Source organism: Rhinolophus hipposideros (assembly GCF_964194185.1).
Source record: "Rhinolophus hipposideros genome assembly, chromosome: 8".
NCBI lineage: Eukaryota > Metazoa > Chordata > Mammalia > Chiroptera > Rhinolophidae > Rhinolophus > Rhinolophus hipposideros.
In genome coordinates this window covers 78,114,820-78,127,471 of record NC_138054.1, presented here as the reverse complement: position 1 = coordinate 78,127,471, position 12,652 = coordinate 78,114,820, and the positions used below count along the sequence as shown (strand labels likewise).

General features: G+C 51.5%; 1 protein-coding gene across 11 annotated transcripts; it reads left to right on the top strand.

Annotated features, from left to right (window-relative positions):
- Positions 1-267: 267 nt before the first annotated feature.
- MTFR1L (mitochondrial fission regulator 1 like) lies at positions 268-12,396 on the top strand. Of its 11 annotated transcripts, none has more exons than XM_081057581.1 (8): positions 268-583; positions 794-863; positions 3,752-3,886; positions 4,351-4,455; positions 7,272-7,381; positions 7,602-7,813; positions 8,996-9,317; positions 11,401-12,396. In XM_081057581.1, the coding sequence occupies exons 3-8, from the start codon at positions 3,872-3,874 to the stop codon at positions 11,504-11,506; spliced, it is 870 nt and encodes a 289-aa protein (XP_080913707.1). In that variant the 5' UTR covers positions 268-583; positions 794-863; positions 3,752-3,871; the 3' UTR covers positions 11,507-12,396. The 11 variants fall into 11 exon arrangements, with proteins under 11 accessions (XP_080913707.1, XP_080913706.1, XP_080913703.1 ...); XM_081057577.1 differs by lacking the exon at positions 794-863 and having other exon boundaries at positions 283-583; positions 8,996-9,126; positions 9,250-9,317; XM_081057579.1 differs by lacking the exons at positions 268-583; positions 794-863 and adding exons at positions 966-1,155; positions 2,408-2,584.
- The last annotated feature ends 256 nt before the right edge of the window (positions 12,397-12,652 follow it).

The following is a 12,652-nucleotide window of genomic DNA, read 5'->3' as shown; positions in this document are numbered from 1 at the left end:
TCAGGGTGGACAACCTCCGAGGTCTCTGGCCAGGACTAGCTACCTAATTTGCAGGACCCAGTGCAAAATGAAAAAGCAGGGCCCGTTGTTTTAAAAAAATTAAGACTTTCAGGAGGGCAACAGCAAAACATTAAACAAGCATGGATCTCTGCCCGTGAGGCCCCGTGTGGCTGGCCTGAGCCTGGCAGCTGGGACTTGCTGGCTTTGAGCCCAAAGAACTGCAGTCTGTGAGCCAGGCACAGACACATGCTGAGGCCGGAGGGGGCCACGTGACCCAGGCCTGGATGCCATGGCGACCAGGACCTGAAGGGTTTCAGCACAAAGAGGGAGTGGGTGAATGAGCCTGGAAGGAATGTGGGTGTCTTTCCCAGTGCCTCTGGGATCTTCCCATCAATCTGCCCTACCCATCTGATCAACCAACTCTTTGAAAATAGTGTGTGTGCGTGTGTGTGTGTGTGTGTGTGTGTGAGAGAGAGAAAGAACCGTAAAGGCTCAAATAAAAGCGACAAAGCTGGAGGGCAGGAGTCAGGAGTCAGAGAAGAGGCCCGTTCTTGCTGGAGAGAAGGCTGAAGAGTCTTGGTTGGTAAGTATGAACGGTGAAGGGGACCAGGGCGAGATGCAAGGCAAGCTCTTCCACCGGAGGACCTGGAACGCTAGGGTGAAGATTCTCAAGTTTGCAGTAGGGGTGGCGACAACAGACGCCACACAACTTGGGGTCCGAGCAGCAACGTAGTCAGATTTCAGCTTCCAAAGGTCGGACTGGGACCTCTGAGTAACAAGGGACTTGCTGCAGCAAGGAAACAGCAACAAGGAAGCGGGGAACCGCGGGGGACAGGACCCATCCGGCCTCTGGCATCTACAAGGTGTGTCAGTGTTTCCCCCGGGCTCCGACCGGAGGGGCGTGGTCTCGGGACGGGTGTGACCCCTCCGGGCCCGCACGTGCGGCCTCCCGCAGCCCCGCCCGCGCAGCTGCGCGCGCCGAGCCGCCCGAGGGCCCGCTGGCCGGGGAGGCGCCGGGGCGCGGCTCGGTGCGCAGCTGCAAAGGGCCGCTTCCGGGAGGGGCGGGCCAGCGGAAGTGAGGGCAGTTGCTGTGGGGCGGCCCGCGGGTGGTAGGAGGGGCCGCGAGGTGAGCGAGTCCGGGAGCCGCTGCCTGAGGTGAGACTGGGTCCGAGTGCAGCCCGGGAGGAGGGCGCGGGGCCTGCTGTGTCGGCTCCCCGCGCGGCCCAGTGCCGGGCGCTGTGCGGAGCCCGCGGCTCCCGTTCCCGCGCCAGTTCTCGCGGGAGCCGGTGTCGTCCGCCTCCTTTGGCACGGGGGGAAACTGAGTCCCCAAGGGAGTGTTGCTCGCCCAAGTCCCCCAGCTCCGGTGGCCGCGCAACCCCGGGGGCTTCTCGTTACGGCCGCGGCCCTCGGCGAGCCGGGCCGCCTGTGCCGTCGCCTCGCTCCTCCTGGGGCCGGGCCTGCGGGTCCAAGGGCCGCCTGCGCCGGCGGCGAGAATTGGCCGACCTTGCCCCTGTCGGGTTGAGCTGTGGCGGGGGAGGGGAGGCGCTTCCCGGGCAAGGTCCCCGCCGCGGCTTCCCGGGCGCAGCTGTCCGCTCGGCGAAGTTCACTGGGCGCCCGGGACGCAGGGTGATGGGACCAGGCCGTGCCCGGGAGCAGCTCCCGCCTCCTGCGGGACGTGGGTCCGCATGACGGCCGCCCCGGAGGGGCTGTGGGAGCGCAGCGCTAAGAACCCCGCAGCGTTGCCCGCGAACCGGGGCGAGATTCTCCCAGCCGGGGCGATGCGTGGGGGCGGGTGTGAAGGCCAAGTCGGTGCCCTGGCTCGTTCATTTCCGGACCGCACGACTGTTCAAGTGCGTGCCGCGCCTACGGGGAGTCCCTGCCCTTCCGACGGGGGGCACGTTCCACAGCCACCTAGTTACTAGTGATGGGCGAGGACTGCAAGGAGATGCAGGGTGGCTGCGGGCGGGGCGTGGAGGACCTGACTGTCGGAGAAGGCGGGGGGAGGCTCAGGCAGGACGAAGAATGCGCTTGAGGACGGGGTGCTGGCGGTGCACGCAGAGGGCCAGGCCTGCAGGCCGAGTCGGGGGCTGAAAGCAGGGGGGGCACGGGGGGTGCGGCCCCCGCGTGCGGCCACCGCGTGCGCCGCGGCCAGATGACAGGCTGCCGAGCCTGGCCCACGGGGGCTGGGCCTGGTTTGGGGGGCTTGCGGGCCGCGCTGAGGACTCCAGCCCCCATCCTGTCCGCTCTAGGAGGCCCGGGGGCGGTTTAAACAAAGGCACGACGTACCTCGCAGTGTCCCTCCGGTTGCTGTGTGAGGTCGGCCCGACTGAGTCTTGGGAGGGAAGTGGCTGCAGGGACTGAAATGAGAAGCGGGGAAGCACGGTCACGTGGGACTTGTGGCGAGCAGGGACATCGGCAGAGCTGGGACAGAGGGACTTGGATCAAAGGCTTGAACTGCGCCGAGCAGTTGAGACCAGGCAGGAGACGGCAGAATCTAGACCAGACGTGAGGCGCTTTCTACGGCAGGACCAGCCAGTGACTTGACACAAGTTCCTTCCTCTCTCCAGCTGCCCTTCCCCACAAAGTGAGTGGTAACTCCTCCCCCAGCGGTGAGAGAGGCTCCACGAAGGGGGTTTCGAGAACCTGCCCTTGTCCATCCCGTTCAGACCTGCCCCTGGCTACCCAGGGCTCACCGGGGCATTCCCCGCCCTCGTGACTGGACCCCCAGTTAAGCTTTGCGCCTACGCTGCTCCTCTTGTCGAATCTCTCACCTTCCAGTCCTGAACCTGCGCGATTGTTGCTGTTTTCCTTCCCTTCTACCCTCTCTGGGACCTTGGGGTCAGGGGGCTACACCCACCCGGCCACCTGCCTCGTGTGGCTTTCTTCAGCAGTGACATCCAGCCTTGGCCGGGAGTCTGTACTCAGTGCTCTCTCCTAGTTCCTTGAGAGAATGGCTGTGTCTTACGCGTCCGCAGTCCCTACGGTGCCCAGCAATGTGGGTATTGTGTTTGATGAACGGGAATGAGCTCGCTCACTGATTGCATCTGCTACCATGCCAGGGCAGCTGTGAAGAATCCAGTCAGGGTGACCCCACCCATCTGTCACATTTGAACAGTTCATTGAGTGCTTTCCATTCCGTTTCCCCAATTGATCCTTCTGCTAAGTAGGTGACACTGGCAGCTGTTCTTGTCCTCTTTTTACAGGTGCAGAAACCAGCATTTGGAAAGGTTAAGTGACTTGTGTGTGACTACAAAGCCAGTAGATGGCTGAGCTAGGATTTAAAAAAATTACAGCCTCTTCCCTGCAGCCTAGTAGACTGAGATTGGCGAGCGCCGGCTGTTCATGTACCTCCCCGCCGGCAGGGGCTGGGTGGCACGTGCTGGGCTCGTTCACATTTCATCTTCAAGAAGCAATGCTGGGCTTTCATTCATGGGTGGTACCTACCGTTTGGTTCTCCCAGGAGCTTTTTAACTACCAGAGTTCTGTTTCATCTTTACAAGTTTTGCTTCAGGAAACCAAGGGCCCAGGAGGGCTCCCAGGGTTGTCCAAGCTCACGCAACAAGTTTGGAAAAAAACCTCCAAGGGTCTGGATTTGGGAAAGCCATTGTTGTGTAAGGGCAGCCTCTTGGGCTGGTTTTTCTCCCCTGTGAAATGTCAGAGAAACCTTGGTGTTAGTCATGGCTCTGCAGGGCCTGGTTTTGTGGGGCTTGTGTGGTGGCCACTGAGTCCCCATTGTGAGGCCGTTCCACAGGAAGGGAACTGTGATGTTCCTGAAGATGGCCTGATATGAAGGAGTCACGCCTCCTGCCTCCCCGAGCTGCCCTGTGGCTGCCTTGTCCTTCAAGTGCAGGAGCCGGTTGAAACGTCGGGAATGGAAGCCAGTGTGGTAAGGGGCATTGCCAGGGCAGGGCCTGCTGAGGTTCTGAAACTCCATTTAATCCTCCCTTTCCCCTGGAGGCCTGGAACTGGAGGGAGGCCACCCTTCCACCCACTGCCCCCAGGCAGAACCAACTATGATTTGGGGGCAGTTAAGGAGTTATTGCCTTTTGCCTTTCTATGCAGAGGGAAGGGAGGGAAGCCTGGATGATCCCTGCACACAGCTAATTCCTCAGCCCTTCAGTAGATCGCCCAACACTGACTGCGCCTTGGCAGGTGTCCCCTGACGTGGATTGCCAAGGTGGAGGCTGGGCACTTGCCCTCACTTATCATTGAGACGTGACTTACACCCCCGCCCCTCCACGCTGTCCCTGGGATTGAGGAATTCGGTTTCCCTGGTAAAGGGGAGGGGGAGAGAACAGGGACAGTACTTGGACTCATCTCTGAGCTTGTGCTTATCCCTCTCTGCTCTAGACCATCCCAATCTGGCAAAACAAGCCACACGGGGCTGCTCGCAGTGTGGTGAGAAGAATTGGGACTAACCTGCCCCTGAAGCCATGTCCCCGGGCGTCCTTTGAGGTGAGTGTGCTAGAAGGGCCAGGAGAATAGAGGCCCAGAGTGGAAGGTGGATGCTGTGCCCTAGTCCTTGGCATTGCCAAGGCAGGTTGCTTTCTGCGTCACTTTATCATTTGTCAGAAAAATACTTAAGTGCTTATAATGGGTCCTGGTCACTGTGCCTTCCTGATGGCACACAGACCTGTGACCACAACAGTAAGGCTTCCAGTTTGCTCATAAATTGAATCATCTTACATCTGTGATGCCTCTGCTGTGTGGCTCTGATGTCATCAGGCTCTGCAATCCAGTTTATCAGAGCAGGCCCTTGTGACACAGCTCCACACCAGCCAGGTCGTGCTGAGGTGTTTGCCTACAACCCTGCCAGGGTTGTAGGTCCCCACGTGGGACTCTACTGTGTGACTTGGAGCTGAACTCGGCTTTTCTTTACCAGCCCTGACACTTGGCCACTTCACCACCTATTTTTAGTTTCTCAGAGGCCATTATTCCTCATCTTCTTTCTGGCCAAGTCTGGCTACTCCTTTACTGAGCTCCTTCAGTCTTACCTGTGTGTCTCGGGGGCCTTGGGTACCCACTTTGCAGCAGATTCTGGCCTGGCCCACATCTCTGAGACCCCCTTCTGCAGTGGAAAGCTAAGTATTTATTAGTCCCAACTGCTTCCCTCTAAGAACTACTAAATGGTTAAGCACCAGCTCCAGGCTACACGCCTAAGGTGTGTGTATTTGGGACCCAAAAGAAGTATTTCAGCCTTCTGCCTACAGAGACAAATATGTGCCTGAAAAGATGTGGGCCCAGGGGGACACAGAAATGAAGGAGCTGAATTTGTGTATCAAATGTTGACATGCCTAGTCTGTGTGGGAGCTAGATCTGGAGTCAGAAGTGGTGTCGGTGTTGGTGTTAGTCAGGAATGGGGTTGGAAGCATGTGTGTGTGTGTTGGGGAGGCTGGGGGAGCTGTCCCATGACCCAGAGATCCAGAATTGCCTAAAGGGCATGAGTGGGATGTGGCCTTAGCTGCCTCAAGCATCAGAAACAAAGGGAAGCACAGCTGGGGAGTAGGAAGGACTCCGGAGGGTTGCTCCCACACTTGGTTATCATCTCTCCCAGATGCTGATGGGCAGAGCTGATCGAGGCACAGGCTCCCAGAGCAGGAGTATGTGTGAGTAGAACAGGCAGACCTCAGACATATTGCAGGTTCCATTCCAGACCACCACAATAAAGCAAGTATTGCAATAAAGCGAGTCATCATCTTTTTACTCGTGGGGAGGTCTTGCCTTCAGTTTGTAAAAAACGCAACATCTGTGAAGTGCAATAAAGTGAGGAGTGCCTGTATTAGTAACACCAGCTGCCATTTATTGCGCACATACTATGTACTAGCTTAGCTCATTTAATTGCCAATAGCAGAATGCTCAAGGAAAGCTTCCCCTCTAAATGGCCCATCTTAGTAGTAACTCCTCTCCTGGGAGACCCAGATCCCATGTAAAAGCAAGAGCCATCAACTCCTAAACCACATACCAAACAGTTTATAGCAGAAACATCTGAATTTAACTCATGTATGGGTGGGTTTTTGAGAAATTATCCCTGGATCGCTGTTGTCAATTAATTATTATTTAACGGAATCTTGCTGATTTGTTTTAAATTTACCCATTTGAAAATATTAAATTATGGAAAGTAAAAAAGAGAAAGGAAAATAAACTGCCTATAATCACCTAGCCATGACACAGTAACTATTAATGTTTTGTTGAAGTTCTTTTCCATCTTTTTCTAGATGCATGTCTTTTGCTTTTTGTAATCCTACTCAACATAATTGAATCTTCCTAATTTTTCATTTAACATAGTGTCACTCAGCCACTCTGTTCCCTGGTTGCTGTTCATTTGGGTTGAGGGAGGATTTCAAGCAATCCTACTACTACGATTCCTTTTATATAATTAATTGTGTCTTTTTTATTCAAACCTAAATATTCGCATTATTAAGTTTGCTTAAAACAGGGTTGCGATTAACAGTGTAGATCCCAATTATTAGTTTGGTGCAAAAGTAATTGCAGTTTTGGCAATTATTTTTAACCATTTAAACCACAATTACTTTTGCACCAACCTAACAGCTCTAATGGTGTAAAGAGCTGGCCAGAGGAAACCTTCTGAGCAACGGGTGGGGGTGATTGATGTCCTTGCACTTGTGTTCTTACAGCCAGAGGGCAAGACAGTAGCCTTCTCTGTTAAAAGGTAATTCTGGCCAAGCCCACTCAAGACCCCTTGGCTCTAGCCAGGGGTCAGTAAACTTTCTTTTATAGGCCAGATAATAAGTATTTTAGGCTGTGGGTTGTAACCGTCTTGTTACAAAGATTCACTTTTGCAATTATAGCTTAATAGCCACCAGACAGCATATAAGCAAATGGGTGTGACTGATTTTCCAATAAAACTTTATTAAAACAGATCCCATCCCTGTTTTGCTTGGAGGATACAACAGCCTCATAACTGGGCTGTTCACCCCCCATCCACGTTCCACACAGCAGCAGAATAATCTTTTAAAACCTAAAATCTGACCCTTACTTACAGTCTCCCAGTGTCTCGTTATTGCTCTTAGAATCAAAGCTCCTAATGTACTTTCCAACCTTTTGCAATACCCCCACCCCAGTCCTGTCTGTTCCAGCCATGCTGTACTATTTGTAACCCCACAGACTCTCTTGCTTCTGGCCTCTTATTCAAGCTGCTTCCAACCAGGAACCCTCCTCTCTGTCCTGTAGGATTAGGTGCCCTCGTATGTATTCTGTCCGGTCTGATTGCCTCATGTCAGTGTTTGTTGATGAATTTTGCTTCCCTACAGACGCTGCCCAACATCTCTGACTTGTATCTGAGGGATGTGCCCCCAGTCCCCACTCTGGCTGACATCGCTTGGATTGCTGCAGATGAAGAGGAGACATACGCCCGGGTCAGGTAGCTGAGGCAATAGCCAGTCTGCTGGGCAATGGGGAGCTTCTTCCCGCATGAGGCGGCAGGGAGTGCTTGTGAGAGGCTGAGGGCAGCCGGAATGAGAGCTTGGGCTCCGAGTGGAAGCAGAACCTGGCTGTCTCTCATAGGAGTGGGGGACGGCATTTCAGAAGGGGTGCAGTGGCCAGCTAGCTGCCTATGATACACCTGTCCTTCCCTGGTCCAGGAGCGATACACGCCCCCTGAGGCACACGTGGAAGCCCAGCCCTCTGATCGTCATGCAGCGCAATGCCTCCGTGCCTAACCTGCGTGGGTCGGAGGAGAGGCTCCTGGCCTTGAAGAAGCCAGCCCTGCCAGCCCTCAGCCGCACCACAGAGCTGCAGGATGAGCTGAGCCACCTGCGCAGCCAGATTGCTAAGATCGTGGCAGCCGACACAGGTAGGAGCCCAAGTCAGGGCCTTTCCCCCTGGCTTTTGGACAGGATGGCAGAAAGGAAAATGGCGGTCCCTAGTTCAGGGGCACCGGGCCCAGGGCTCTGGGTTACTCAGAGGACTGTAGCCTGTAGTACTTCCTGGATGGTTTCTGTCAGCCATTTTGAGCTGACAGGTTTGATTAGGAACAAAATCTTCCCTTAACCTGTGACCCCAAGCAGATTCCCTCCCTTGGCCAGAAAACTAACACCCCTCTGCCGAGTGTCTTTTAAGATGACATATTGCATGACCCTCAGTGTCTTTCCTTTTCAATATTAGAAATAAGCATCTTCTTTAAGGACCTGTCTTCCCTTTCCTTGTCCAGAGGCTACCTCTCCATCCCTCCACTTTTCTGTCTGCAGTTAAGGCAGAACCACTGGACATGGATGGGAGTCTGCCTTCACCGATGGCATGAAATCTCCACGTGGCTCTCCCCCAAGCAGCTCAGGGTTTATTTCTCCTCATGTTCCTCCTGTTCTCATTTCTTTGCTCCTAATTGAGTCAAAGGCACAACTCCCAAACCTTATCAGTTGGTAGAACACATGAAAATTAAGGTGTTCTCTTTGAAATTTTCATGTATTTAATTCCCTCGTGGCAGTTTTAGAGGCATTGTACTTGAAATTTCCATTTGTATTCACTGCATAACTTTTTATCATCTAAGAGACAAGCTAAAGTAGTTTATGAAAAATCGGTGTTTGAGAAACTTGGAAATGCCATTAAATTTGGGAAACGTCACCATTCTTTTTTTTAAAGCTTCTTCCAGTCACCGACAGCATTCAAAGCAGGGTAGTCAGAAGCACTAGGCCAGTTGGAGAAAAGGACAAATTCCAGCCTCAGTTCTGTCATTGTTTCAGTCTGAACAGGGATTTTACTCCATAGCTCATTACAGAATGAAAGCTTTTAGGAGCCAAAGCCTTATGGGGTGGGTTTTTTCTGCTCCCCTGGAACACTGGAGAGCCCAGTGCTTCTACACCTTCTCGAAATCCTAAGAGGGAAGCGTAGTGGAGGAAGCTTCCACTGGCTTACAGTAGAAGTCACCCATCCTGGGCTTGCCCAGGGAATGAATGTTTGGTAGGCAGTGCTTGTGAGAAGATATTACTGCCGTATTCTAGCCCCAATGTCCATCCATGCCTATTGTTTTCTCTTTCAGCTTCGGCTTCATTAACGCCAGATTTCTTATCTCCAGGAAGTTCAAATGTCTCTTCTCCCTTACCTTGTTTTGGATCCTCATTCCACTCTACAACTTCCTTTGTCATTAGTGACATCACCGAGGAGACCGAGGTAGAGGTCCCTGAGCTTCCATCAGTCCCCCTGCTTTGTTCTGCCAGCCCTGAATGTTGCAAACCAGAACACAAAGCCACCTGCAGCTCGTCTGAAGAGGATGACTGTATCTCTCTGTCCAAGGCCAGCAGCTTTGCAGACATGATGGGGATCCTGAAGGACTTTCACCGGATGAAACAGAGCCAAGACCTGTAAGTACTGATACAACGCTCTGGTGCTCTACTTACTGTTTCAGTCGCCTGTGACCAGTGATCTAATAGACAGCACTTCCTTATTAAGGCCTCCTTAGTAGCCGTGACTTACTTTGTTAACAAAGCCTAATGCCCGGGGCCCCAGTGTGAAGAAGGAGCAACACTTTACATTTGGTTGGGGTGATCTAAGCCAACCAAATGTTAGACTAGCAGGAATTTTCTAAGAAGGTTCATCTAATCCCACTTCTGCCCTCCAGGAGGCTTCACCACTTCAGTTCTCATCCTGCTAGTAAGTGTTCCCATGCCCCACCCTTCAGAGTCGGGATGCATAATAATTAGTATCTCAAATTGGTAGACGTTTTGGTAGAAGGAGAATTTCATAAAGTTGGGAGTTTCTGCTTTAAAATACAGTGGTCCACGAACCCTGTATTTCAGAGATTTGAGAACAAGTTAGTTCCTAAATCTGGCTGCCCATCAGAATTGCTCAGATTTTTAAAAAATACACCTTACACTTACGAAAGCCAAACCCCCAAGTTGTGGAGCTCTAGGTGTTTCTGATGGGAGTGTGAGGGAACTTGGGGAACACCTACCTTGCGAAACTCATCCAGCAGAGAAGCCCTGGAGCTCCAGCCCGAGGGAGTGACCACCTTGCAGTGTTTCTCCAAGCGTGGTCCTGAGCTCCTGGGTGGGACGCACCAGAGGTGCTTATTTACGGATTCCTGGACATTGAAACATTTGTTTGAAATCCAGATCCCAAAGGCCAGTGTGTGCAGCTGTATTTGTTCATGTAAATTAAAAGCTCTTGTGGGAGGTGAGGGCTCTCTCAAGTTGATGAAGTTCCTGTTGAAGGGAAGGTTTCTCACCCGCGCAAGGATCCCTTAGTGTCGCTGGCCCCATTTCCTTCTCTCTCATTCCTTCCCGGTAGGCAGTCAATCGTTTAGGGAAGTCACTTTCACCATCCTTCTCTGGCCCTGGCCAGGTTGGTCTTGGTCATACCCACAGTTCTTTGGTCTCCTGCATTCCCAAATTCAGCTGCTGCTGCTTTGGGGCTGCCTGAGTCTTTTTCTTCTGGTCAGTGTTTTATAGGTTGACTCTCAAACTCTTTTACTTGCCTCTTGCCCCATATTAAATCAAACTCCTCCTCCCACTTGTGTCCTGAGATCTTTTGTCCCTGTTACTTGGAAGAGCTGGGTTGATGACTAAGCATAGGAAAGCAGCCCCATCACCAAAGCTTCTTCTGAAAGAAGACAGACTGAAGGCAATTACTTATTTTTGCTTTCAAGATTTAATAATCAATCTTGGCCCTCATATCTAGCCTAATGACTATAAAAATGCCTTTATAAGGAGATATGTATATAAGTTTACTAGGACTTCAAGCACATAATTTCCAGGTATCTAGGACACTTTTTAATGACGTACCAGGTAATTTGAACCTACCCCAATCTGGAGTTGGTTTTATTCCCACAGGTCTCTTACGAGGTGAATATCTTAGTATAAATTCTAGATTTCCTATTTAAAAAAAAAAAAAAATCTCACAGCCTTCCTGATGGGGAGACATGATAGTAGGTACCCTGAGCACACCTTTTCCCTGGAACTAATAAAGCTCATTAGTCACGTCCCCTGCTGACATGGTGTCATTAGTCACGTCCCCTGCTGACATGGTGAAGTGCTACTAAGCACCAGAAGGTGGGTGCAGAAGCTTAGCCACCACAGGCCAACTCTTAACTGGTTGATGGCCTTTCACTTTGCCCACATTTTATAGCCATCTCAGGAAATAGTAAAACATTCTAGTTAAGAAATGAGGTCTGCAACCAGCTAGCTAGGTTTTGGACTCTGGACTCACCACCTTCTAGCTGAGTGACTAGAGACGTTAGGCAACTTACATAACCTTTCTGTGCTTGTTTCCTCATTTGGAAAAGAGGATTGTCAAAAAAAAAAAAAAAAGGATTGTCAGAGCACCTACATCCTAAGATTGTTGGGAGGATTAAATGAGATCGTATTCAAAGACATGGAACACTGCCCAGGCCAGAGTAAGTCCTCAAGAAATTATTAAATTAGTAATAAATTATTGTTGTGTCTCTAGGAATCGGAGTTTATTGAAGGAGGAAGACCCTGCGGTCCTTATCTCTGAGGTCCTACGAAGGAAGTTTGCTCTGAAGGAAGAAGATATCAGCAGAAAAGGAAACTGATAGCACTCAGCTCTGCAAACTCAGTCTCACGCTCCTGGAATTCTTTCAATAGCTGCCTTCCTCACGGCAGATGTTTCTGCCTCTCAGAAATTTTCTGCAACAGTCTTGCCGAAAGCTAGAGCTTGGACTGAAAGAAAAGAGCTGGACTATGTTTCCCATACTTCAAACCTTAGCAGAAGCTAAGACCTGTTTTGAGCTGAGACACTTGCTACAGGTAAATGTGTAGGTTGGAATGTGTTAGTCTAAAGGGTGAGCTAGAAGTGTCTGGTTTTCCCTTGCTCCTATGTGAAAATAGGTCCTGAATGACTTCACTTCACTGCATTAGACCCCATAACTGGTCTCACCGGACACTTTGCGCCCAGCTGTCACTCTCAGCAGCTTCCTTGCATCAGAGCAGAGAGGAGGGGGTTATAAATGATTATGTACATGTTCACAAGGCAGGAAAACTCTTATGCTGCTTCATCATGAACCAACGCCAATGTTCAGCAGTCACCCTCTCCCCCGTCCAACACCTAGCTGTAGAGGTCGAGCCTCTGGACCAGCTGACGTCTGGGCTGCTTCTGGGAGGCCTGGCCTATTTTATTCTGAAATATATTTTGTAATACTCTACAACCAAATCTACCCTCCAAGGCCCTGGAGCCTCATCAGTTCCACTGAAAAATTTTCTCTTCCGTGGACTTTAAGCCCAGCAGGAAAGAGAAATGGGGAGGGGAAAGAGAATACCGCCTTTCTTCCAGGCCCTTGACTGCTCCCTTGCGTTGGGCCAAGGTTTGTACCTACCACAACATGCATGACTCAGACGCCCTCAGGTCCCTTTCTTTACGGTATGTATCCTGTGTGTGTTTGGGCTGAAGCACTACCTGACATTAAAGGAAGGATTTGGAGATATATTGCATTTGCTGTGTCCATCTCTGAGCTGTTACCACCTGGTCTCCCCCACAGGTCTAGGATTCCTGTTAATTTTATAGTACTGACTTTCATTAACAGGCTCCTGCCTTTCCCCTTTCTTTATAAGGTCCGGCCTTTATAAGAGAACTTCCCGAAGGAGCCTCTTGTCCCTTTCTGGAGAGGTTTTGCCCTAAAGCAGTTCCATCTTAGAACTTGCAAGCTTGGCCCCACAGGCTGTTTAAGCCTCTTAGTACCACA

What these genes read in the sequence shown, in the direction of transcription:
- MTFR1L (XM_081057581.1), top strand. An exon ending in GTCCCCGGGCGTCCTTTGAG is followed by an intron (nt 4,456 to 7,271) that starts GTGAGTGTGCTA and finishes GCTTCCCTACAG; the next exon opens with ACGCTGCCCAACATCTCTGA. An exon ending in GATCGTGGCAGCCGACACAG is followed by an intron (nt 7,814 to 8,995) that starts GTAGGAGCCCAA and finishes TTTCTCTTTCAG; the next exon opens with CTTCGGCTTCATTAACGCCA.